At 35.3% G+C, this 27,149-nt stretch overlaps 4 protein-coding genes across 4 annotated transcripts in view; 2 read left to right on the top strand and 2 right to left on the bottom strand.

Annotated features, from left to right (window-relative positions):
- LOC128243234 (protein disulfide-isomerase TMX3-like) overlaps positions 1-3,109 on the bottom strand; it is a 57,464-nt gene extending 54,355 nt beyond the window's left edge. The window contains exons 1-6 of the mRNA XM_052960853.1: positions 3,046-3,109; positions 2,918-2,963; positions 2,054-2,093; positions 1,065-1,228; positions 619-699; positions 175-289 (exon numbers count right to left, since the gene is read on the bottom strand). Of these exons, the coding sequence (XP_052816813.1) occupies positions 175-289; positions 619-699; positions 1,065-1,228; positions 2,054-2,093; positions 2,918-2,963; positions 3,046-3,094 (495 nt within the window). The 5' untranslated portion in view covers positions 3,095-3,109. The remainder of the gene's footprint in view (positions 1-174; positions 290-618; positions 700-1,064; positions 1,229-2,053; positions 2,094-2,917; positions 2,964-3,045) is intronic.
- A 106-nt stretch (positions 3,110-3,215) lies between these two features.
- Positions 3,216-9,935, top strand: LOC128242449 (prefoldin subunit 4-like). Its single transcript, XM_052959602.1, has 4 exons — positions 3,216-3,295; positions 8,511-8,615; positions 8,776-8,849; positions 9,391-9,935. The coding sequence occupies exons 1-4, from the start codon at positions 3,275-3,277 to the stop codon at positions 9,590-9,592; spliced, it is 402 nt and encodes a 133-aa protein (XP_052815562.1). The 5' UTR covers positions 3,216-3,274; the 3' UTR covers positions 9,593-9,935.
- LOC128242448 (zinc finger protein 862-like) lies at positions 4,110-8,482 on the top strand. Its single transcript, XM_052959601.1, has 2 exons — positions 4,110-5,782; positions 5,978-8,482. The coding sequence occupies exons 1-2, from the start codon at positions 5,491-5,493 to the stop codon at positions 7,864-7,866; spliced, it is 2,181 nt and encodes a 726-aa protein (XP_052815561.1). The 5' UTR covers positions 4,110-5,490; the 3' UTR covers positions 7,867-8,482.
- Positions 9,936-12,562: 2,627 nt separating the features above from the next.
- Positions 12,563-16,549, bottom strand: LOC128244791 (NEDD8). Its single transcript, XM_052962871.1, has 5 exons — positions 16,453-16,549; positions 16,319-16,336; positions 15,903-15,932; positions 15,583-15,665; positions 12,563-14,334 (listed from the first exon to the last, which is right to left on the bottom strand). Exons 1-5 carry the CDS (start codon positions 16,468-16,470, stop codon positions 14,250-14,252), a joined length of 234 nt encoding a protein of 77 aa, XP_052818831.1. The 5' UTR covers positions 16,471-16,549; the 3' UTR covers positions 12,563-14,249.
- Positions 16,550-27,149: the final 10,600 nt, after the last annotated feature.

Genomic DNA, 27,149 nt, shown 5'->3' with positions numbered 1-27,149 from the left:
TATAACGTAGCAGCCAAAATAACAGATAAATAAAATCGTTCTTAAGTTGGATAAAGCATGGATTGTGTTTTCCAATGTTTAAACTAACATCACTAGATATCAGAACTCCAACCAATTCAACATCAAAGTAAGGCTACAAATCAAATATTTTATAAATACAAACAAAATTCATACAAGCAAGTCATCAGCTGGATCATTTTCTCCGACGAAGAGGTAGAAAACATCCTTGGCATGTAAAGCTCGGACATCAGAAAGCTTTCCGGCACTGTACAACCATCGCACTGGAGGCCTGGTATGAAAAGGTGTCATGATCAAATAACCCGAGATCAAGACAAGGGAACAAATTATTACAATTATTTGTTGATTTTTTATTATTTGCATATCTTTAATACGATTCTTACGTGACAACGTATTACTCACGTCCTCAATTCATGTCACTGCAATAAAATAATCATATGTGCAAACTGAATTTAATAAGCTTAGAGTAACGTGATGGTAAATTAAATACTGGCTAAAGTCAATATTGATTATGTCATTAAGTCACTTCAGCTAATTACATCTTATAAGAATGTTTAAGATTATCAATGATAATTTCTAATCATACAAACAATAACAAACCCTTTTGCTTTATCCACAAAGGCAAGTAAATCTTCCTGTGTCCTCTCTCCTCTAAATGTGGTTATTTTCTCCCCATTGAAACTGTGAATATACAATTACAGAATTATTTTTTTAAAGTTTGAGTTGTTAACTACGCCTTGTGAAAGTTTGACATTTATAAGGTTTTAATACATCATACTCCATATGAGTATGAATTAATTTTCTAAATAAAAGAACGAAACAAAGCAACACTGCTGGTTTTTGTTTCCTTTAATAGTAAATATCAAACATTTTAAATGGGTATAAACGTGAGCTGTTTAATGTGTTAAAATCTAAATTTGGATAAATAGTATGGATAAAATGGGAAATGAGATTATATATATATATATAAAGAAGCAAATAAATTACTTATAATTTAATAATTTTCGGAATTCAATATTTCTGTTTACATAAGGATTTTCACTTACAATTTTATAGTTGGGAATCCTCGTACATCGAACTGAGAGGAAACGTGTGAGAATCGTGTCGCATCCATCTTAATCACCTTCACCTCTGTGTTGCGAAGAATGTTGTGCACATTGTTGAATATCGGCTCCAGTTTCTTGCAATGTCCGCACCATGGGGCATAGAACTGAATCATTAGGAAGGAGTCAATACAATAAAATACATCATCTGTTCAAACACCATACTTGATTAAGCAGAATGCAATTTGATTTAAATACTGTGATTGGTGAAGCATTTATCTGTTTCAACTAGAAATCCTCAATCAGATCTGTCAGCTATCGGGAGTGCCAATATTTTTTTTAGCAAAGGTTATAATGACCTTGACCCTACTGAACCCAAAACCAGTAGAGGTCATTCTATTGAACAACATGTTTGAAGATTCTGTACCAAAGTCTTTTAGATAGAAACACTCATAATTTTCTATAACCTTGACTTTTCACCTCTTGATAAATAAATCACATAAAGTGTAAGGGTCATTTTTTTACTACACTAAAACACATAAATAACTTTAAGTGTTGAAAATTTCGAAAAGGCAGGATTTTGGGACACATGGCATGATTTCCACACTGGAATAGACTTGGATCAGGCATCACAAGTGCACCAGAATTATGGTAATGGAATGTGTACATTAAAAACTTGAACTACAATACAGTCGATACCCTTTGCTCGATATCTCAGGGATTGGCCAAAATACTTCTGGCCTCACAAATAATGGTCCAAGCGGGAATGCTTACATAGAGTAAACTAAAATCGGTCCTATACATCAAGTTAGAACCAATGAGAAAAGCCCAGCCACAATATCAAGCCAACTGGTTTTAACTGTACAGTTTTTTCATTAGATTAGAAAAAAAATCCTTTCTCAGAGAATATTGTCTATAAAAAAAAAAATAAACTTATGAAAGCATATTGAACACTACATGACTGTACCTTAATTAGAATTCAATACAATTACCTCAACCAGCCATTTTCCTTGTTTGTACACATTGAGAAACCTGTAATAACATGGAATGAAAAGGTTGATCATTTGTTAAATGTGAACAATAAACCAATAGTAAAAGTACAAAATTGTGATGACTTATAAGCTCTTTAACTATAAATAAAGAAATCAATTTGGTAAGGTCTTAGGCACTCCCAACAGCCTTTATATTTAGCTTAGCTAGCCATTTAGTTGTGTGTGCTGGCAGAACTACAAGTCAAACCCTTTGTTTGTTTGATTGTTTGTATTTTTTAGACTTTGCGGTTAAGGATAACCTGTGGAAGTGCATGCACTTATTTCCAATTGTGTCCTTTGTGTTTGCTGAAGGGACAGCACGCGGAAGAGACAGTGGTTGGATACAAGGAAGTCTGGGAGCTATACCCTAGCTCTTTTCGAAGAGACCCCTTGGTTCTTTTATGTGCTTGGTGTAAAGCACCAATACACGGGTTACAACTTTCCTGAGTTAAACCAAAACTGAGTACACCACTTATCCAAGCACTACCTTTTAATTGCTGAGTGCCATGCAAGGGAGCTACTTGTACCAACTTTTAATGTCTTTGTGGTATGACGTGGCTGGGATCGAACCCATGACCTCCTGCTCCGTAGGTGGTAGTCTGAACCACAAGGCCACGGAGACTGTTTTTCACCTCAATAAGTGTTGTTTTTTTATAAACTGATGGAGGTATTATTATAAATCTGTGAAATTTGCTTCCACATAACTGTTACTGTTACTGGACACCAATCAAAGATCTTAACTGGTAAAGCCCTTTGCATATCCGAAATGTTCACCATTTCCATATCCGAAAAACCCTTCAGTGGCTAATTGCTGAATCCACTCACCTTTCATCCACGTCAGGGGCAACGCCTGTTACTCGAGTGGTGAAAACTGAAACACAATAGCGAGAAATATATTTTATGTTAAAGATGATTCAAGCAATATAAACACAACACACAATGTAATGACTTACCCGAGAAAAATATTGCGGTAGCTGTCAAAATTATCATTTTGTCTTCCATATTGGTTTAGATTGTAGTAACGAGATGAAGATTTCATAAATTGGAAAATAATATAACAATTTTAAATATTTGTTTAAAAACAAAAACAATTTTAATTTAAGAAATCAGTTTCTATAACGGCGTTCTTACTGAAATACAAATATCTTAAATAAAAAAATGTATTCACTTCATTCCTAAACAATGGCGACGACCATCAAAGAAGTATGAGCAATTATGTTTTACCTTTTTTTCTAGAACTCTCTGTATTGTTGTCGTAAGCTAATTGTTCCAAATATTCAGTTCATTTAACTCAACTTTTCCACCCATTGTTTGTGATTTGCTTTTTTTCTTCGGCTAAAAATCTGCATTATCATTTTGATCTGTTCACTGTTGATGAAGATATATTTTACACATTGTGTTACCATGGCATCAGCATCTCTTGACTGGTTTCAGAGTAAAAATGGTGATGAATTCAACAAGTTGTGACTTTGCACAACTCTAAGTATGAAGCCTTATGCATTAAAATTTATTAACCGGTTAAAATTGTTATAAACATGTAGTCCAAATAATTGTACATTGGCGGATTTTTTTTAGATTTTTGATATGGCAAATCCTTCACGTACAAATTGTTTAGTATCAAAAGTGGGTAGTTGTTCCGATCAGGATTCCGGGTTAAAGCATATAGAGTCTATAAAATATCATAAAAACAAGAAATATTACCAGATAATGTTATTTTATAATAGTTCCGTACACACAAAATAAATATCCAACTTATAATTATGAGTTTGACGGCTTTTTTCATTTCATTCTGTCAAAACAGAACGATATATACATGAAGGGCACCTGCAAGGCTTCAGGGCACAGTTTTAAATCGCTCGGAACATTTCGGCCATGGCCGAGTTGTTACGATTGTATAACGAGGTCTATCTCGAAGCTTTGTCGGAGGAGGCCGAGTTATCACGATTGTATCGAGTTGTGCCCCTTCGCATAATTGTTTTCTGTGTCAGTCAACTTTCGTTTTATGCGAAAGGTAAACAACTAGTTTTAATGCATTAAATGCTTGTTTAGTGCAAAATAACATTTCACTTACATGGTAAAATATGAATATAACTCTTTATGATCAATTTCAACCATAAAATACTTCACTTAAAACAATTTCAATATTTTTAAAACACCCCCGTTTTTTGCACATTCCCGTTTAGACGTTAGGGATTGGAAGAATCCCGTATAACACGTCTATTATTTTAGACTAATAAACATGTTGAGGCCAGTTAGGAAGCGGATAAGTTTGTAAATGTAAAAAGCATTTTTAGCCGGATCTGTCTGAAGAAAGTCATATAAAATGTTAAGATTTGTTGTATAAAATGGTAAGATTTGTCCAGGAAAAATAGAAACTAATTACCTCCATACTTGTAAAACCTGCATGGTGGATCCAAATTATGTTTCTAACATCTATATTTGCGCCAGTAACAGGTACTGACCCGAGTATCACTTAAACCCTTTACTTCATAGATACGCAAGTATTATGGATAAAAGGCATAGAAATTATAATTTCAAGATTAGTTTTAGGATTCAATACAAGAGAATGCATGACACTTCTAAGTCATACCATATTTTGAATGTCCCAAATCAGAGCTACATATAAAAACGACATTAAATTTAGCATCTGTTAATACTTGTATGAATTGGGTGTAGAAAATGTTTTGTTTTATATTGTAAAATGTTAAGTTTACTATGCAATAAGTAGCATGCAGATACATGTAATTTATCTGCACACAACTTATTGCATGTTAGCTTGCCCAGCCTACTGGTTTTCATTCTGATTTGAAAATTGATACATCAACAGGGCTCATCCTACCAGGCGACTTAGGCGATTAAGTCGCCCTGCCCGCGGCGACTTCGCTATTTTCTAAGATCAAAGCGAAGTCAACTTCGCCGACTTTTTCAAAGATCAAAAAGTCGATATCGCTAAGAACTAACTCTTGTCAAAACAGAGCGACTCCGCCTCCCGCCTGTCAGCTCGATTGACAAACAGCCAATCGTGTTAAACCTAGTAAATATGCTCCATTGACTTCGGCCAATGAGAACGCTTGTTTTATTCAATCGCGGCACGTGTTTGCACCATTGACTTTGTGTACATGCGCTACGTCATCGATGTAATAAAATTGTAAGGGATTAATATTTACACTTGACGATGTTTGTAAATGTCAATTAGTGCCAATTAGGATTTATACTTTATAACAAAAGCGGTTTAAATGATGTGCACTGATGACAAATGAACTTAATTGGGTGTGATTACCGCGAAGTTAGCGAGAAGGGCAAGTGCGAATCACAGTTCCAGGTTTGTTGTTTTTTATTTCAGAAATGCTTCCATTATTATTTTTTCTTCGAACGGTTCACATCAATATTCTATATACATGAGATATTTTGCATTCCGTTTAATAGTAATCATGCTTTCTACGTGGCTTCTGCGGGATTCCCCAGGCCTGAAACGTAAAGCTGACGATGTTGATAGTGATGACATGATCGACAGTTCAAATAAGAAATCATTCAAAAAGTCAAATTATCAAAATAATTTCAGTTGGTACAAACAAGACGCCGATAAAAAATGGCACTGCGAAGTTTGTAGAGGTGCTAAGTTGGACAACGCCTACGCCCGTGGACATGACCAACCAGCAAAAACAACCAATCATCAGAGACATGGCTTGTGTAAGTATTTATTAAAACAATAGAAGCATTGCTTAGTCCGCAGATAAATCAATTCAAAGTGGTATTCATTTTAAGGTGTCTGGTTTTATATATTTTAAAACATGTTGTAATACATGCCCAAAATATTTTAAATGACAGCTGAAAATGATGAGATACTGTGAAATATTTTTGAAGAAATGTTTTGTGTATTTTCAGCAAATCAGCACAAGGCCGCCTTGGAGAAGACAGTTCTGCGTTCCCAGGAACCCATAAAGAAAATCGTACTGGCCAAACTGTCCAAGGATGACGAGCTTGCGGTCAAGCTCCTTAAGACTGCCTACCACCTCGCCAAGCGGGAGCTCCCCAAGGAGGAGTTTCAGTACCACCTCCAGCTTGCCGGGGCCATAGGTGCTGATCTTGGCCATCTCATGAATGGGCCCTCACCCTCTTACACATCAAACAAGAGTGTAACTGAGTTACAAGATGCCATCAGTGATATCATACTTGAGGACAAAATTAAGTGCATTAAGAACTCTGGAGTATTTTCATTGGTGCTTGATGAAAGTACTGACAATAGCAATCGAAAGAGACTGATTGTGTATGTACAGTCTATCAGTGATAACGGATTAGATTATACTTTCATTGCAAACAAGCAAATTTCATCTGGCAGTGCGAATGCAATTAACATTGTTAAATTGGTTGTTGAAGAACTCAGTTCCAAAGGCATCGACATCAAGAACATGGTTGGAATTAGCACTGATGGTGCAAGTGTGATGACGGGGAAAAAGGGTGGTGTCGTTAAACTTCTGAGAGACTATTCACCAGTCCTTGTAGGTGTCCACTGTGCTGCCCATAGAGTTGCTCTCGCCACCAGTCAGGCTGCGAAACTCATCCCAGAGATGAATGACTTCTCAAGGAGGGTCACCAATGTCTTCAGGTACTTTCACAACTCTGCCCTGCGCTCGAACCGTCTCCGAGACATACAGACAGTACTGAACCTCCCCCAGTTGAAGTTTGCTGAAGTCCACTCGGTTCGCTGGCTGAGTCTTGAGGCAGCTGTGAGGGCAATCTACAGGACCTACCCTGCTCTAGTCATGTGCCTAGAGGCTGATGCCACTACAGAACCTGCAGCGAAAGGCCTTCTTCATGAGGTGTCTCAGTTCAGATTCATCGCACTTACTCATCTACTAATGGATGTCCTTCCATTCCTAACCCGACTGTCATTGAAATTTCAATCAAAGTCCCTAGACTTCGGCACTGTGAACACTGAAGTGAGTTCCACATGTGAAAGCCTAGAGGACTTAATTGAGTGTGATGGTGCTTTCACTGATAAACTTGCAGGCTTTGTGAAGGAAGTCGATGGGAAGACCTTTTACGACAGACCAGTGTGCGAGTCAGAGAGCGGGAATGTGCTGGACACTATACAGTGCAACGTCATCTTTGATGGATTTGATCCTGTCGAGGAGCCTGAGGAGGAACCGGAGGAGATACTGGAGGGCCAGGATGAGGCAGGATTCAAGCCGGAGCTAAGATACTTCACACAACAGAAAGGACTGTTAGGGAGACTGGGACCACAGTATATATCCAGGGTTGTCGAGAATGTGCGGGACCGTTTCCAGGACATACCGATTGTGGATAGTATGAGTGTTTTGGTGCCAAGCAATATTGCCAGTTCTGTGTCAATCGCCAAGTATGGATTAGTCCAGTTTAAGTGCCTTGTTGAACACTTTAAACCGTTCATAGGTAGTCCTGAAATGTGCTTGTCTGAGTTCTCTGAGTACAAGAGACTAGTGGCCAAGGCCTACACTACACTTGGACTGCTGGATATTACCAAAGTGTGTATGTGTAAGTTTGCCAGCAAACTACCTAACATTGTAATCATCCTGAAGTGCTGTGCAGTTGTCCCCATGAGTAGTGTGCAGTGTGAGCGTGGGTTCTCCACACAGAATCGCATAATGACAAGACTTCGAACCTCGCTCAATAACAAGAACCTGGACACTCTGATGAGAATCAGGGAGGATGGACCACCCCTAAATCAGTTCGATTTCAATAGAGCCCTACTGAAGTGGAAGAGTGCTAAACAAAGAAAACTATATCATATGTAGACTGTTAGTATATCATATAGTGCTTCTCTGATGAATCTCACCTTGATACCTACATTGTGTAGACTGATTGCGTGTATAGTGCTTCTTGTTTTGAGAACTATGATTTTTTTTCTTTTCTTCTTTACAATTCATGTTGTTTAATTTCAGCTAGTTTTGTTTATATTTATAAGCTTATTTTATTTATTTATCATGTATTTAAATTTTGATATATATGTATGTGTGAGGTTTGCATGTAATAAAATGTTTGAAACTTGACTTTTTTAAAGGTATTTTTTGTATATACAACAAATTAATTCCAACTAAAAACAACCAGTATGACTATTTAAAAACATTTTAAACACCTATTTAAATGCATAGAAAAGTTGTCCAGGACACACCAGAACCCACCATTTGACTTTTAAAATCTCAAAATTTTTCGACCTTCAGGAGGGGGAACCCCCCTCCCGCACCCTCCCCCGTTCTCACTTCTCCCTAAAATTTCTGTCTAGGATGAGCCCTGCATCAATGAAAACAAATAAAACACTCAAAAATGGGACTCATTAAGAAGTGAGCTAAAAAGCTGAAGTTAGTTAGACTGATTCAAATAACTTCTTCAGAATAAGATTTTTTTAATGACATTCAACATATTTACCCTCATTTTTAAGGAGGCTGATGCCCAGGTAACTTTTGAAGACCAGCAGAAAATCAACAAGTTTGCAAGAACAAATGTCAAACTAGGTGACATTAAAGATGAGCTGAAAAATAAAAAGGTTGGTCTTTCTGTTCAAATGATAATTGGCTATTGATGTTTGTTATCAATGTAATTTAATACTTACTGCAGATTAATGTTTTTGAGTAAAGTACCGCAAGCAAGAGATATATGCGAGTCTGATTGTATGAATAAAAACAAAACATTTGATTGTATTTCAGAAAGATCTTGAAAATCTGGAGATTGCGGAGGAAGAGTTGCTGATGCTGGATGGAGATGATACACTCATTCCATATCCTTTAACAATGTCAAACAGTTTTGTGTAATATTTAGAACATAATGTGATTAAATCTTAATGATTAACTAAGAAGGGATGAACAAGGGAGCCCTTCTTAATCATCAAGTTACACAATTATATGTTTTAACTTACTGAGATAAGAATATGTTTTAGCAGGCACGAAACCAACTTTTGTTGTCATATATATAGGATTTCAAACTTCAAGTCTTATCAATTATCAATTAGTATGGTTCTGTTTTAGGGCATTTAGAGGCTCTTATTGGCTGTAAATGAAGGTTATTGTCTATTAATATAAATAGGAGTTTTAATATAATAAATGATTAAAGACATTCACTGTTTTCCACTCTGACTATCTGTTGTTGATTTGCATGTTAACTTTTTAATAATAATTAGTATAATGATGGTTTAATGTCTTAAATAACATTTAAGCTAATTACAAATCAAATCTGAATTCTGTTTAATGTTATTTAAAGATTTTGCCAAAAAAAGTTATTTTGAAGTTACCAATACTAAGTCAACCTTAACGACATCGCACATACCAAGTAGGGGAAGTGTTCATCAGTATCAACTCTGAAGAGACAACAACCATGTTGGAGAAGGCCAAGGAAGCCACACAGGCGGAAATGGCGGAACTCGAATCACGGGCTGATGGACACAAGAAAACACTACAAGATCTTAAAATAGAGCTTTATGCAAAGTTTGGGACAAATATTAATTTAGAAGCTGAGGATGATTCATAGTTTTTCTTTTCAGAAATTGGATAATTCATAGTTTTCTTTTCACAATTGTTGATACATTTTGTAAAATGATGCTGACTTGAAAATTTGGAATGTATACATGCATTTAATATGTCAATCTCAGATGATTGAAGAAAAAAAAAAAATGTTCGTATCCACATTTGAGGACAGTTCTGTGAATGATCATTCTGATCAAATCTTAAAACTGAAGTAAATTGGGCTATCCAATTATCTTTGCACTATTAAAACAAGAAATTGGCTTAAAAAAATAACTTTGATCCTCTGCAGTTATCGTTTTTACATTAAATGATTTTCATCTCAATAAAATCAACTCTTTTAAAGTGTATTAATTTGTTTGTTCTTTACTATTTTTCCTAAAGAGAGACCATAACTGCTGCTTTGTCTGTCCATCTCAATGTTGTGTTCACTCGGATTGATAAATAGACTTGCTTACTATTCGCTACATCAAAATGGACCTGGAAGTCAATATGTGAAAATGGGCCGATGACATGTAGAGCAAGTAGTAATTACGCTCACCGGAGCCTCTCTCGATGTCGAATGTTGATTGATCGAGGTGTTCAAAGAACAAGTAATCCATAAGATTATGCAGGCATCATGCTGCATGGGTTGTTAACTTGTTAGAAATTGACAACATACATGTATAATCCTTGTATTAATCAATTGAATGGTTGAATGAAACCAGTGTCATGTCAATTGTACCGGCCATACCATCAAGGTCACACTTTGAAAAAATGTCAGATTGCCATTTTAAATGAAACTTAGTACTTATGTATGTGAAGCTGCATACTCTTGACATTAAAAGTTGTTATGCCTCTTGTTTAAAGGAATAACAGACCAGCTCTTGTTCTGATTAATATGTGTTCTGTTCAATAATTGTATGTTTGCAAGTACATATTACATTTGAAAATACCTGGGGTTGGCAAACTTTGCGATAAATAGCGTACATTGAATGTTAGGCCATAAAATTTGTAACTCCACAAGTTTGTTCTGTTCAGATGTTGAAAATAGTGGCACAAAATTAATGTTTACCACATCATAAAAACATGTAGAAGGCATATTTCGGGCCATTCACCTCCACGGTCAAGGAGAGAAGGAGGATTAGTCGTGCTTATTTACCCTTTTTGTGCCTACTGCTCAAAAGGGACTTGGGTTATAATATTTTCAGCAATACTTTATGTAATAGATCACTCCTTCCTTCTGAAATTTTCAGGGCATACATCATTTCATAGCCTAATTTTTCCAATCATAAAAACTAAAATAATTTATTTGAGATTTAGACTCAAAAGCTGTGTCAAGAAGGTAACCAGGGTTGCATAAATGTGTAAAGGAACAAATTTTATCATGCCTGCTTGTGGTGAGCTTGCCACTTTGACAGTTAGGCTTATGTGTGTGTGTTCCCCAAACCTATTTTGATGGTCTTGGCTGGGACTTGTGTCAGGTGCAAGACCCTTGTATGTAGGTCAAAGGTCAAGGTTCAATAGTCAAAATTTACGTATTTTTTGTGGGCATTATATAGTGGCACAAAAATCACCGTGAGAAAAGGGCATGTCACATGCAAGACCGATATGGGTTGGTCAAAGGTCTTGGTTACACTCGTGGTCAAAAGGGGATGTGTTTTCGTTTGGCCGGGCTGTAATTTTGTATTTTTGAATCTTGTAAACACGACAAGGGTGCTGTGACTGTTTGAATCTTTTTAACACGCCAAGGGTACTGTGACTGTTTGAATTTTGTAGACATGCCATGGGTTCTGTGACTGTTTGAATCCTGTAGACACACCAAAGTTGCTGTGACTGTTCAAATCTTCTAAACATGCCTAGGATACTGTGACTGTTTGAATCTTGTAAACACGCCAAGAGTTCTGTAACGATTTAAATCTTGTTAACATAACAAGGGTCTGTGACTGTTGAAATCTTGTAAACACACCAAGGGTACTGTGACTGTTTAAATATTGTAAGACGCCTAGGGTACTGCGACTGATTCAATCTTGTAAACACGCCAAAAGTAGTGTAACCGTTTGAATCTTGTTAGACGCCTAGGGTACTGTGACTGTTGTTTGAATATTATAAACACGCCAAAAGTACTGAGACCATTTAAATCTTGTCATCATGCCAAGGGTACGACTGTTTGAGTTTTGTAAACACGCACAGAGTTCTGTAACAATTTAAATCTTATAAACAAGCTAAGGAAACTGTGACTGTTTAAATCTTGTAAACACTCCAAGGGTACTGTGACCGTTTGAATCTTGTAAACACGCCAAGTGTACTGTGACTGTTTGAATCTTGTAAACACTCCAAGGGTACTGTGACCATTTGAATCTTGTAAACATGCCAAGGGTATTGTGACTGTATGAATCTTGTAGACACACCAAGGGTACTATTGACTGTTTGAATCTTGTTAACATGCCAAGGGTACTGTTGACTGTTTGACTCTTGTTAACATGCCAAGGGTACTGTTGACTGTTTGAATCTTGTAAACACACCAAGGGTACTGTTGACTGTTTGAATCTTGTAAACATGCCAAGGGCACTGTGACTGTTCATGTGTTGTATACATGGCAAAAGTACTGCGACTGTTTAAATCTTGTTAACATGCCAAGTGTACTGTAACCATTTGAATTTTGTAAACACACCAAGGGTACTGTGACTGTTTGAATCTTGTTTACATGCCAAGATTACTGTAAACTTTTGAATCGTGTCAACATACCAAGATGTCAGTGACTGATTTTTAATCTTGGCAAGTTGTGACTGTTTGAATCTTGGTTAGCAGGCAAATAGTACTGTTGCCGTTTAAATCTGGTAAGCAGGCCAAGGGTTCCAGTTGTCACCCATATGTGTATGTATCCTTAGCAATGTGACCTATGAATAAGGAACAAGGATATACCTTTAGTTTCTTCACAAGTTTTAAAAATTCTTTGTCGACATCACTGACAAGGAGACAATATTTAACACACCGATACCAAGTGGATTGTTTAATATCAACTTAAAAACGCAGGACATTTAAATACAGTACATAAGTATGACACAGAAAGCATTATCAATTACAACAACAGCCATTCACTGAAAGTCATCCATCATTAACATTAGTCTAGTTATTCAGAAAAGTCATCCATAATTAAAGCAAATTTAGTTATTCAGTCAGGTCATCCATAATTAAAGCAAGTCTTGTTATTCAGAAAAGTCCTCTATCATTGAAGCAAGTCTAGTTATTCAGAAAAGTCATCTATTATTGAAGCAAGTCTAGTTATTCAGAAAAGTCATCCATCATTGAAGCAAGTCTTGTTATTCAGTCAGGTCATCCATAATTGAAGCAAGTCTAGTTATTCAGAAAAGTCATCCACCATTAAAGCAAGTCTTGTTATTCAGTCAGGTAATCCATAATTAAAGTAAGTCTAGTTATTCAGTCAGGTCATGACATCCATAATTGAAGCAAGTCTAGTTATTCAGAAAAGTCATCCATCATTGAAGCAAGTCTAGTTATGCAGAAAAGTCATCTATCATTGAAGCAAGTCTAGTTATTCAGAAAAGTCATCCACCATTAAAGCAAGTCTAGTTATTCAGTCAGGTCATCCATAATTAAAGTAAGTCTAGTTATTCAGTCAGGTCATCCATAATTGAAGCAAGTCTAGTTATTCAGAAAAGTCATCCATCATTGAAGCAAGTCTAGTTATTCAGAAAAGTCATCTATCATTGAAGCAAGTCTAGTTATTCAGAAAAGTCATCGACCATTAAAGCAAGTCTAGTTATTCAGTCAGGTCAACCATAATTAAAGTAAGTCTAGTTATTCAGTCAGGTCATCCATAATTGAAGCAAGTCTAGTTATTCAGAAAAGTCATCCATCATTGAAGCAAGTCTAGATAATCAGAAAAGTCATCCATCAATGAAGCAAGTCTAGTTATTCAGTAAAGTCATATCAATGAAGCGAGTCTAGTTAATCAGAAAAGTCATCTACCATTGAAGCAAGTCTAGTTATTCAGAAAAGTCATCCATAATTGAAGCAAGTTTTGTTATTCAGAAATGTCATCCATCATTGAAGTGAAACAAGTTATTCAGAAAAGTCATCTATCATTGAAGTAAGTCTAGTTATTCAGTGAAGTCATCCATCATTCAAGTCGATAGAAATCATACAATTTTTATGGGTATATTGTCTTTTTCTTCATTTTTTTTAATATTGAATGTTGCTTTGCATGTTACATTAAATTCATATTTTTATTAAAAACAACATCCGCATCTGAGAAAAATAATACTGATCAGACAGAAAAAGAGAAAGCACTTCTTAATTCCTTAGTACTTATCACTGTCTTAAATTTTATTTTTAAGTTTTCTCTTACCAAAAAGTCTCACATTTCACCAATTTTCATAATTCTTCAATCTAACACACATGCTTTATTGCAAGCAGCTAACATTAGATACACTAATTCAAGAAAAGAATGCTTCAATTTCAATAGCCGCACAGCAATATTGTGTGCACTTTTAATATTTTAAACAGGTTAGTACCTTTATCTGCCTTATTATCCACAAATAAACATTTGAATATTTTATGACAGAATTTAATGCACTACTACAATCTTTATCTCCCAACAGCACAATTACTCCTTTATTATACAGTTAATCGGAACACGATCATCCACACATTTTGTCCAATCATACACCTCCTCTAAGGGCCAATACGAGATGTAACACAGATCCGCCTGTCACTTTGTAGTCTTGCGCAGTCTTCTCATCGTTCCTGGAAAAGTGGTACAGTACATCTACAACTATTTTCTTGTTTATGGAACAACATAAATCTCAATATTCAGGTTAAAATTGTTAATTATAAAATAAGGGTGAGGGCAACAAGGTTAAAAATGACATTAAATAAAGAAGCAAAATTATTTTCATATGGTACTGGTATAGGTATGCATTGATCAATTAAAAGGTGGATAGCCCGATAGTGCAGGCGATCAATTAAATAACAAAATAAACATATTAGTTATTTGCAAACATTAGCCAGCTTATCATTGGTCAACAATATTTTGTCTACTAGTTCAGCCTCTGGTAAAATCAACCAACCTACCTGATTAAAATCAACAATGCAATGCCAGATTACTTATATACTAAAATACATGTATTTTTAAAAAATTAAAGTACTCATTTTATGCCAGTTTTGAAAGAGATTCGGTTGTTGTTTTTTTAACTTTTATCTATTAAGCAGGATACTATGAAAAGACATTGTCTGTAACTAGTGTAATAAAAAATATAAAAAAAATCAGAATAAGAAACACTTCTTAATATCAAACAGAAATCTGAAGACATCACAAATATCCATTATAAATGATTTTTTTTTTACCTATTTTTTTGCTTCATTTATTAACACAAATTATGGTGTCACAGATAAAACATGATGAATATGATTTTCCTGTGGAACAAAATGATATAAATTTTATTTAAGTTTTGGACAATTTTCTTTATTCCTTGCAATGGTATTGTCTGGTGGCTAGTATTTTTAAAAGAACAAAGATTAAAGCCAAACAACAACACAAGACAACAGAAACAGATTACATAAATATTAAATATTCTTATCAATCCGGGATAAAGCTCAAGACATGCCACTAAACCGTCGAAACTTCTCCATATTTTGGCCTGCGGGAGAAGTTTTTTATCCACAAAGACTATAGAAATAATTAGAAAGTTTCATAGCTTGTGTAAAACTTTTCCCTGTGGGGATCAAGCTAGATTTAGCAAACCAGGTAGGTTTTCAACAAAAAAAGCCTTAAAGGAGAAGTTTCCATGAAGCAGTGTCTTCCTCAATAGTTTATACAGAAAAACAGCTCTTTCAGCTGAAAATAGGGAGTTAAACACTTTCGGAAGATTTCTTTGCCCAAGTCTCCCTCCAGCTTGATTCCTATCAACTTTTTTTAAGCTTCGTTTGATCTCTATCAAGAAATCTTGGGGTAACCCCCTTTTAAAAGTGAAAACAAATCAATTGTACACATACATCTGTTTTCCGCTGAAAATCAGCCGTTGTTGTGGAGGAGGAATGCCTTCCTTCTCTTCAACTCGTTCTTTGATGCGCTCAACCTGTAATTAGTATGCAACAAAGGATTGTTAACCTAGAGCATCAATCAATTATTGAATACCGAAATAAACTTATATCGAAAAATCTTAAAGCAAAAGTTACCAGACTTACAAGAAGGTGGACATATGATAATGAATTATTATTATGAATTGTAGAGATGTTATACACAAAAACATTAAAAGATGTTTTATCGAAATGGTAATGTTGTAAATCTTAAGTAATCACAAAGATAATAATACCTTGTCTGTTGGCTCAATGTCAATCTCGATCTGCAAGTGAAAATCATTAATTTTCATCTAGTTGGAATCTATGTTTATAGTACAAGTTCTTAGTCACAAGATTGGCATGGGTTCTCACAACTTTACAGTATAGAAAAGACCATACACTTCAGTAAACAGAGATTAAGGAACCATACAGCCAATGGATGTCTGCTTCTTAATTAATAAATCAGGCTGGTGAAACATGTCCAATCGGCCCATTGACCCATTGCCATGGCAGATTCTGTAAGTTCTGACAAACAAAACCTTTGGAACAGATAAAGGATGGATTTGATGTTAGGTTAGAGTATATATATTATTATAATACATATGTACTGGTATCAAATAGCTATTTGTCATTGTGTAAAATAAATAAAATAAAAATCAAACTTCGTTACCTCCTTTCCCGTCAAAGTCTGAAAAAGAAAACGAAATATAATCAGTATTTTTGAAAAAAATACTCTAGAACTCAACATATCTTGTCAAAACATACTTCATTACGAAACAATAATAGAGATTTAAACATATTTACCTTCACTTTTATCAACATTTTTGTATTTTTCGTTCAACCGGAAGTCAATTCAGACACTCATGAAAATATAATAGTGAATGTGATTGGTTAATTATCGTGATGGCTATAAACACGACAGGCTACATACTACCATTATTAAAAAAACATAAGAGGCAAATGCATTGATTCGACCGAAAAGGATTCACAACCAGTTCTCATTTATATGCAAACACGCTATTTGAAAAAAGTCTCTGCATGAAAGATGTTATTTTATATGGTCATTATGTTAAGACATCTATTACTCTGCAGTTGTAAATCTTATTTAGGAATCAAAGCACTGAAGATGTTGAACTGGCGGCTGTAAATATATTAATAATCATGACAGCAATGTAGTCTAAAATAATAGACGTGTTATACGGGATTCTTCCAATCCCTAACGTCTAAACGGGAATGTGCAAAAAACGGGGGTGTTTTAAAACTATTGAAATTGTTTTAAGTGAAGTAGTTTATGGTTGAAATTGATCATAAAGAGTTATATTCATATTTTACCATGTAAGTGAAATGTTATTTTGCACTAAACAAGCATTTAATGCATTAAAACAAGTTGTTTACCTTTCCAATAAAACGAAAGTTAATTGACACAGACAACAATTATGCGAAGGGGAACAACTCGATACAATCGTAATAACTCGGCCTCCTCCGACAAAGCTTCGAGATAGACCTCGTTATACAAAGCGTAACAACTCGGCCATGGCCGAAATGTTCCGAGCGATTTAAAACTGTGCCCTAAAGCCTTGCAGGTGCCCTTCATGTATATATCGGTTATGTTTTGACAGGATGAAATGAAGAAAAACTGTCAAACTCATAATTATAAGTTGGATATTTATTTTTTGTATACGGAACTAATATAAAATAACATTATCTGGTAATATTTCTTGTTTTTATGATATCTTATAGACGCGATAGGCTTTAACCCGGAATCCTGATCGGAACAACTTCCCACTTTTGATACTAAACAATTTGTACGTGAAGGATTTTCCATATATATCAAAAATCTAAAAAAAATCCGTCATCGTACAATTATTTGGACTAGACAGCAATGTAGATGAATCAAATATGAAATGTGGTAAGGATGCAACAAACTGGACGACAAGTTGAAAGCAAGACGTAGTTTAACAGGAACTTTATAAAACATAAAGATTTTGTTGACAGAATGAGGTATCACTGAAAATGCTTTTGGATTTATGGATTTATTTCCGCCAAATTCGAATTTCCCATGTTTTAAGAAGCTTTAAATAAGCAAAACTGTAACGAATATTAAAAAATACCAATATTAAAGTGCGTTATTCACGTATATATATAATGCAAATACAATATAAAAATAAGTCCAAGCTTGCTTGCACGTACATTGAAATTTGTTTAAAACGAGACCGGAACATAACGATATTCTCCTTATACGGACAATGTTATTTGGTCCAACACTTTGTTGTTGTTGTTTTTTATATAGTAAACCAGCTTACTTAAATCGACAACCTGTCCATACCGACAAAATAGGTTGAAATCGAAAACGTAAACACCCCTCAAGTTTACAATTTTAAGTATGGTATTCGCTTATACATAGCGTGTAATGCTGCTATAGTGTAATGCACTAATAACTTCGTATAGACCATGTCTTCGCATAATTCTGGAACTTTTTATTCCGGTATAGGAAATTCAGGTGGGGAATTTGTTTTTATTGTGAAATAAAACCGGATGTGCATTGGAATCCACTAGCGTTGCTTTTGTTTTCACTATACATATAGTCCGAAGATAACCGCCTGATTTGTGAAGGTGTGTGAAAAGTGTCGAAGTCGTACAAAATTTGTAGGAAATGCAAGATCTAATGATGGTGTGCTAGCTATCCTTAAAGGCCTGTTTCGTCCGGGTAAAGCATTACTTGCATTGTTGTTTATGCAATGATCGTTCAATATCTCAGATCTACCTTTATTTCTAACGGATAATTCAATTTTAAACTCTCAATAAAACCTCGGTCGGCAATTTCGTTGCCATGACCACTTTAATGACAGCACCCTCAACCCCCAATGGTTTGCAAGTTTCAAAACGTAAATGAATAATTAATACATGTAAAACGCACAAATTTAATAGAAAAAGCATGTCCATGTAGAGTTATTTTCCTACATATGATTATGCATATAAGTACTATATAACTAATCATTGTGTTGGAGTCATGGACTTTATTAATTAAATTTGTCTTTCAACTTGCGGTCACATACTTTAATTTTTCATTGAAAGGTTTTAGACGTAAATTTTGGCCATGAAAACGAAAATGCGGCAACATTTTTTGATATACATGGTTTGAATTTGCTCATTATACAAAAATGTACTGTCGACCGCAATTATAAATGACATTTTATGCAAACATAAAATTATTTATGGAATTGTTCAAACATTAATTTAGTGGTATTTAACCATGTCAGCATCCTGCATAAATTATTGCCTCAGCCAATCACCTTTAAGTTTTATCTCGTGTGGCTCTGAACAGCCAATCGCGATACGTTATAGCCATTACTGATATATTTTTAGCGTGGGCGAAAGCCTCGGCATTTTATTTTAGTTTACATATAATACACCACCACCACCATCCCCACCACCTTCCGTTTAAATATCTGCCAGTTTACAAGGTCGAGAAATGAGCTTATCTAACTGTTTTTCATGTCACATTTAATTGTGAACACATCGTTTAACCCCATGTTTTTCTTCATATTTTCTTACCATATGTATTGTTAGTTTTTGTTTCTCTTCACCAGTTTTGTCAGGCACATGCTATTGACACTTATGTTTTATTTTACGATATTTCGTAAAAACACTTTAATGGCATAAATAAATGCCCTATTCTCATTCAAAGCTTGTGTTACGTTTTCCTTTCATCCATACGAGTTCGACCCGGCCTGTCACTTAGTACCTTGACGTTGAGCAATACATAAATATTATTGCCATGTTATACCAACATACGGAAAGATGAAAAGGGGAATTCATTGATAGAATATATTTTAAAGGTAAAGAAAAAAGTGCAAAAGGGACAACGTGCATAAACACGTCACATACAAACAAGAAATATAGTAAGGGACTTTAAATAGTAAAAGCACACTCATATCTTGTTATACCAAAACGAGTCAACTCTCGACCTCATGAAGCTGTCCATTTCGTCATCTTCTGACGTCAAACATTTGTTAGAGTGCCAAGCAAATAGTTCTTTAACAAACTCGTCGTTAGATATGTTTTCTTCCAATCTGTTGTAGTCAGAAAAAGGAGTGATACATGTAACGTCGATCCGAGAACGTTCAATCGGAACAGCCGTAGAAAGTTCGACGTCATGGCTACCTACGAAAGCAGCGTTCAAGTCAACAGAAGTGACATTTGTGACGTCAATTCCTTCATCACTGTCAGGATCATGGGACGTCTTTATAAATGCGTGGTCAAGACCATTTAAGTCAACGTCCGAATCCACAGTCCATTGGCAACTGTCATCCAGGGATGTATGCGACTGAGACTCGCAATCCGAATCAGTTTTCGTGTCCCAGATATGTCCCTGACAGCGCTCCAATAACCCAGATGGCGTCTCGTTGAAGTAAGTTCTATCCCCACGCCTGTCATATGTAGCATTTTCCAATCCACCGCAGCGTTTTATTGAGGAACGAGAGCTTGAAGAATTTCTTTCAAATACTAGTATTATGTTGCCATTTTGGAGATCATTGAAGAGCTTTGCCAAAACAAACCGTTTTCCAATCAAACCTTGTCTTGATATTTCGTTCTCATTTTGGGGATAAGAAGTTTCGTGGTGACTCAAAGATACGCGTCCATTGTTCCGCTCTATAATAGGTCTCCGTTGCTCTGTGCTGTCCCTGAAAATTGCACTGGGCAATGCTTTCAGTTCTAGACTTTTGCGCGCTCCAGACGGCCTTGACTCCTTCCAGTCAACGAAAAATGAGAATTTGCAGCCCTCACAACCCCAGGACCGCCAGACCTTTACCACCAGCTCGCGTCCATGGACGACCCTCACGTGACCTGAAGTCATCTCGTACATGGTCAACTTGGAAGGATGAACACTTAGCCCTTCTTTGTGCACGAGCATTTCAATGACGTCATCACATGTTTTGTACTTGGTAACTTTGAGCAAGACCTGTTTTTCATCGTGGAACGGAATTCGGTACTTGCAGAAGTCAGAAAACCCCATCTGAAATCAAATATTTATGTTACTGCTTTTCAAACATTAGAAAATGAAAATCAATATTAAGGTATTTATTCTTAGGATAGCTAACATGCACTTCGACTAAACTTTTAGTTATTGACATGCTTTTTATCGATAAGCTACTTACAGTCTATTAAATTGCCCTCATTAAACATTTTATATCAATTGTAAAGGATTTAAGATTTGACAAATCAAAAGCAATGATATTGAAGAAATACAAAATGAATTTCATACTGTTTTCAAAAGTTCAAAGCGCATTCTAACCTTTGTGCAGTTATGTCGTCCTTTATTCCTTATGAAACTATTTGTAGTTAAACGCTAGGTACATATGATAAAAACACACGTGAAGGTTTGTCCGTTCGTTCGTACGTTTGTGTTTGCGGAGTCCGTTCTCATGATAACTGTTTAAAGGTTTGATGGTTCAAATGTGACCCTTAGTCTTCTTATTATACCATTTGTTTCGATAATTCTATTTTAATGTAGTAACCTTTAAATTAGTGCCGTTTGCTATCAGCTTTCATCGTACGGAAGCGCGATTTTTGTTGACACGTGTATAAGTAAGATAAAACGGAACAAGTTTCTAGCTCGAGCTTTAAATTATGTAGGCAAATTGTCGTCAATTATCTTGTCCTTTCCCAGCTAAGTGAATCTTATCTATATAAAGGCCACATAAGATTTCTGTTTGGATACAATTGATAAATATCGTTCTTACTATTAAAAAATGTATGGTACATGTTAATTAAAATTAATTTACAAGTTAGTTTGACAATGCGCCGAGACATACAAATATTTGATTTTGATGTGTCTTTCCCATGTCTACTTTGAAAGGTTTTGTAACCACATAATACACTTGTCATACGATGAAAATGATAATTTTGAATACTGTTTCTTAATTTGATTTGCCCATTGTTCAAACAAAATCAATCAAAAACGCACAGGATATAGAACAATGTAAAAATAACTGTAGAAACTACTTAAACGGTTTTAAAAAGACATCATGAACTAGTATTTGTATTTGTGTTTACTGTTTTCGTACCTTTTTATGTTTATTTTTTTTTGTATAATTAATAGATCGCCTAGTAGATTCTTTAAACAAACAATTTGACTTGTAACATAACAAAACTGTTGGCTTTGACTTCAAAACTTAGTACATTGTATTTATGTTTTTGTTTTATACATAAGCATTTTCACAATCATGTGAAATTATTAAAACCGAGAAAATTGACGATTTAGCCTAGAAAGGATAACTTGACTATCCAATCAAGAATCTTGAACATTGAAAACCAAATTTAAGACAACTTAAGAACCAAAACGATTACCAAAAATTAAAGCGCGCGAAAATGTTTTAGACGGCTAAAACACTAATGGTGGGTAATAGTCATAAAAAAACGTTTTGTGAAACATAGCAAATCCTTGAAACGTAAAAGCAAACATAAATGAAAATATGCAAGGTATTTGTACAATTATTCTAAATTAGTAAACACTATTCAGGTGGTAATTACAATAATGACAGCGCTAGAACGTATCAAAATGTATATCTGCTGTAATTTGAAACAGATAACATTAAATAATCGGTAAAGGACAAGATAATTGACCTTACCTATTTAAAGCACGAGCTAGTACTTTATTCCATCTTATCTGATCTTTTACATGTGTCAACACATGTGTCCACAAAGCACACATTTTCGTAAGATGGTGGCTGATAGCAGACGACAGCGTTCCATTATGATTAATTATTAAAGACAATGAGCATAAGAGCTTGTATAGAGATAGTTGCAGTTTTTTGATAGATAAACAGGGAAACACAGGTATATGCACAAGAGACACGAAGAAGGGAGGCCGAAATAGACAAACAAACGGACAGCGGGGCCGGGTGTAAAAATATATTATGACGATACACGACGACGAAGACGATTAATATGATGATGCAGCTTACAAACCTATTCAAGATGATAGTTGATGAGTCCGACAACTTTTCAAAGTTAATGCCGTACTGTAAAATCTGCTGAACAATGACATTTCCCTTGCCAGAGAGTTCACACCCATAGTCTCTGGATAGTGAATATAGTTTTATCTTACAAAACTACTCTTGCTATCGGATGCACAATTCGGATTTTGCAAAGGCTGGTCTACGGTTGATGCAATATTTATACTTATGTCACTAGTACAAAATATTTAAATGAAAATAAACGATTGTATGTTATATTTGTCGATATGATGAAATGTTTTGATTCCATACATAGAAATGCATTATCGTTTAAAATGTGTAGATGTGGAATTCAATGCAAACTTCTTAGAATTATACGCGATATGTACCAACAAGTTAAATCCTGTGTCGAAGCATGTACTAATCATTCTGAGTTTTTTTTATTTACGCTGATGGCTTACGCCAAGGGGAGGTAATGTCCCCTCTTTTGTGTTCTGTCTTAGTTGAACACTTTCAGTTGCATTTGCAAAATTATGTTGTATCTGGTTTACAATTAGATGATATAGTATTAACGTTACTGTTGTTCACAGACGACATGACCATTGTAGGAAAAACACCCACAGATTAACAAGATCATTTAGACACATTATGCGATTATTTTACTACGAACATGTGGACTTAAAGTAAATACCACTAAAACTAAAATTATATGGGGTTTTTGTAAACATGGTGGATTATTAGCCACTGAGCGTTGGACCTATAATGGAAACGTTATCGATGTAGTAAATGATTTTAACTATCTAGGAAGTGTTTTCAACTAAACAGGGAATTTCCCCCTTAATTAAGAACATTTCATTGCCAAAGTCATTAAGGCTATGAATGTTTCATTATGCAAATGTAAAGATTATGACATTAGTCCAAAACCTTTTGCCAATCATTTGATGCTTTTGCTTTGTTTATTTTAAATCATGCTTGGGAAATTTGGGGAAATTCTTAATCAAAAGAAATAGAGAGAATGCATTTGAAATTTTGCAAGACACTGTTGAAGGTTAGACCAAGAACATGTAATGTTTGTATCTATGGTGAACTAGGACGATATCCGCTTAATATACGGAAGTATATAAGAATACGGAAATATTGGTTTAGACAAGTCTAAATAATAATATCATTTTAAAAACTGTATATGTATAAGCTTTGTCGGATTGTAATAGTGGAAACACAGGTATATGCTCAAGAGACACGAAGAAGGGTATCAAATGTTAAGAAGATGTTAGACGATCATGGTTTTTCTTATAAATTTGACAATGTGTCCAGTATATATTGTAAACTATTTTTGTATGAATTTAAACTTTAAAGGTAGACTATTAGATATTTTAAGCAGAATTTGATCGGAATAGTACAGTTTGCAGTGATTCGAATAAATATAATCTTTAAGTCGTACGGTGTAAACACTGGTATGTAAAAACAAGATGTTTTAGTCTATAACCAATGAATAGGTAGGAAGAAAGGATAGAGGTAGAAGAAAAGGACAGTGAAATGAGGGGTGGTATAGGGACTGGTCAGATCGGGATCGGGATAATGTTTGTTGAAATTTGTACTCAGAGACGTTTTGATAGACGAATGTAGTTCTGGACGTGATCAAAGATATGTTTGGTCGTCTGATATGAGGTTTTCTTCCACTCAAAAAGTAATAGCTGAAGAGAAAAATGACCATATGAGATGATTTCTTTGGACGTTAGATAATGGACAGGTAAAGAAATAGTGGAAGGTGTAACCAATTTCACCGCATTGGCAATTAGGAGTGTTGAAACTATTTTTTGAGAATAGATGTTCATTGAGATTGCTACAGTGCATACGCAACCTTGCATGATTGACACAAGATTTGCGGTCACCTTCGTAGTAGAAATCGGGAACTTGTTTTATGTTCTTATTAAGTTTGTATTTAAAAGAAGGCACAGATGACGATGAACGCATTTATTCCGGGAGTGCAATCCATGCGGTTATAGTTGATGGCAGAAATGAACTCGTCAGCAACTGTGATTTGCATAAAATGTTCCGAAGGTTAGCTGCATTTCGAAGATTATACGAAGTAGTATCGCCAACTCTTGGTGGGATCAGTGAAGTTAAATATACTGGTGCAAGAGAGTGAAACATCTTCTAAAATAGGAAAAGTTTATGTTTACGTGACCTTTCTTTAAGTGGTTCGATTCCAGTTTCAACATGAACATTGGTCAAAGATACTAGTCGAGTTGCACCGGATATAAGTCTAGCCGCCTCATGTTGTACTTTTTTCTAAGTCGTACTCGTCAGCTTGCGTCAGATTATCCCAGACAATATCGGCATTTGCAACAGAGGCCTAATAAATGTAAAATACAGATCTTCAAGCGATTTACGACCAAGAACGTATTTAAATGATCGCATGAAGTGAATTCGCTGCCAAGCCTTCTGTTTGACGAATAACACCCAAATGTTAATGAGATTTTACTTCAAATATTTGGTATTATTCATTAATATTGAGGTGTGCACATGCCTATTAGACTTTCCAGAGAATAGTAGCGATTTGGTTTTCACAGGATTGAATGAAACAAGCCATCTTTCTGCCCACATATGGGTTTTTTCTAGGTCGATCATCAGTAAGTTGCTGTGCAGCAAACACGGGGTCTTCGACAATTAAATACAAGGTTCTATCATCTGAGTAGAGTCGTATATGTGATTTTATATCGCAAACAGTATCATTGATGTAGATAATAAAGAGTAGAGGCCCAAGAATTGAGCCTTGGTGGACTCCAGCTGATATTGTAACTGTATCAGACATAAAACCAGAAGGAACAGCACGTTGTTTCCGTTCACTGAGATAATCACAAAGCCATAACAATAATGAACCGGTAAAGCCTTTTTAACGAAGTTTATGGATTAGAGCTTCATGACATAGTCGATCAAAGGCTTTCGAAATATCACAAAATACTGCTCTTACTTCTTTACCTTCAACTAGAGCGAGGCAAAAATAATGATAGATCGATACGAGCTGTTTGACAGTGGAGTCCTTAGGAACCAGATTGAATTGATGTTAGATAGTCGTTTTGACGCAAGAAGTTCAACATGTACTTATGCAAAATTATTTCAAGAACCTTACTTACAACACTCAAAAGGGAAATAGGACGATAATTTCCAACATCTTGAGGGTCGGACTTCTTATAGATAGCACAGACATGAGCCAGTTTCCACTTACATGGTACTTTACCGAGACGAGGTGAGCTATTAAAAAGGTCACGAAGTGGCTACGAACTTTCAAGTGCCCCACAGAAGATAGCTTTTATTTAGTCTGGTTCAGTTGCCTTGCCGGTTTTAAGAACCATTATTGAATCAATTACATCTTGAAGTGAAATAACAAAGTCCTGTAGTTTTGGTTTATCAGTGTCAGTGGACGTAGTGAGAGGCCTGTTTGGTACATTTAATAGAGTTTTAGATTGAAAGTAGTTATTTAGTAAGTTCGTATTATCCGTATCTGATTCGTAGATAGTACCGTCGTTGCTAAGTGGGAGATTTCCCATAGCGATAGTCGTGTAGCTAGTTTGTCGTAATGTGACCGCTAAGCAGTTCGAACAAGTTTGGTACTACGATTGCATTTTTTATTGTATATGTACCATTGGTGTCTAGAATTTATACATTTTGCCTTTCTGTAAGCGCGCCGCCTTTGTCGTAGAGATTTTCGGATTTCGTTGTGAAACCAAGGGGGTTCTTATTACGACTTGTAATAGCCTTAGTATGTATGCAGGTCTAACACAGAGTCATGAAGTGGTTAGTGAAATTATCGGTATATTTGTTGATATCTGTGTACACACAAGACTGCCAGTCACAAGTTGAGAAAAGTTTCCTAAGTTTTGCATAATCACCTTGAAATAATTTCCAAACTTTCCGTTTGAATGATGAACCGATGGTTTTATCGAAGCGTACGACGCAATAGACTGGGTACTGATACCGGCAATGAGAGTCTCAGAAGATTCGGTAAAATGGGTAGGGTCTCATATGACTTGGGTCAGGTTGAATTGTTGACAGACAGAATCAAATGATATTGAAGATGAATTTCGTTGTTTTTGTATATGTCCATGTTATTCCGGTGGAAAGAAATATCTAAAACGTTGTTACTACATGCACCCTTCTGTGTACAAATTTCTACAATCATTGAAATCAAACGACAGTAATGAAATAATTAAACTTACATTGTATACTAAAGAAGCTCTTGTTATTACACGTTGACATAATATATGAAAAAATGTATGTATATATAGACGATGTATATTGTGCATGTCTGAAAAAATGTCTGGTCTGTTCTGTTCTGTTCTGTTCTGTTCTGCTCTGTTCCTATAGTTTTCTATAGTTTCCCTGATAAAACGGTCCTGGTCGACATAATTTCGTAACCCTATACAGTTGTATGTTAATGTACCCACTTGCATTTCACTTGGGTTGTGCTTGAAGACGTGACTCATCAAAATGAGGACTCTAAAGTAATGTAGTAAAGTGTATGCTATCACATGCAAATAT

Source organism: Mya arenaria, chromosome 8, assembly GCF_026914265.1.
Source record: "Mya arenaria isolate MELC-2E11 chromosome 8, ASM2691426v1".
Taxonomy (NCBI): Eukaryota; Metazoa; Mollusca; class Bivalvia; order Myida; family Myidae; genus Mya; species Mya arenaria.
The sequence above is the reverse complement of the archived record's forward strand: the minus strand, read 5'-3'. Positions and strand labels throughout refer to the sequence as shown.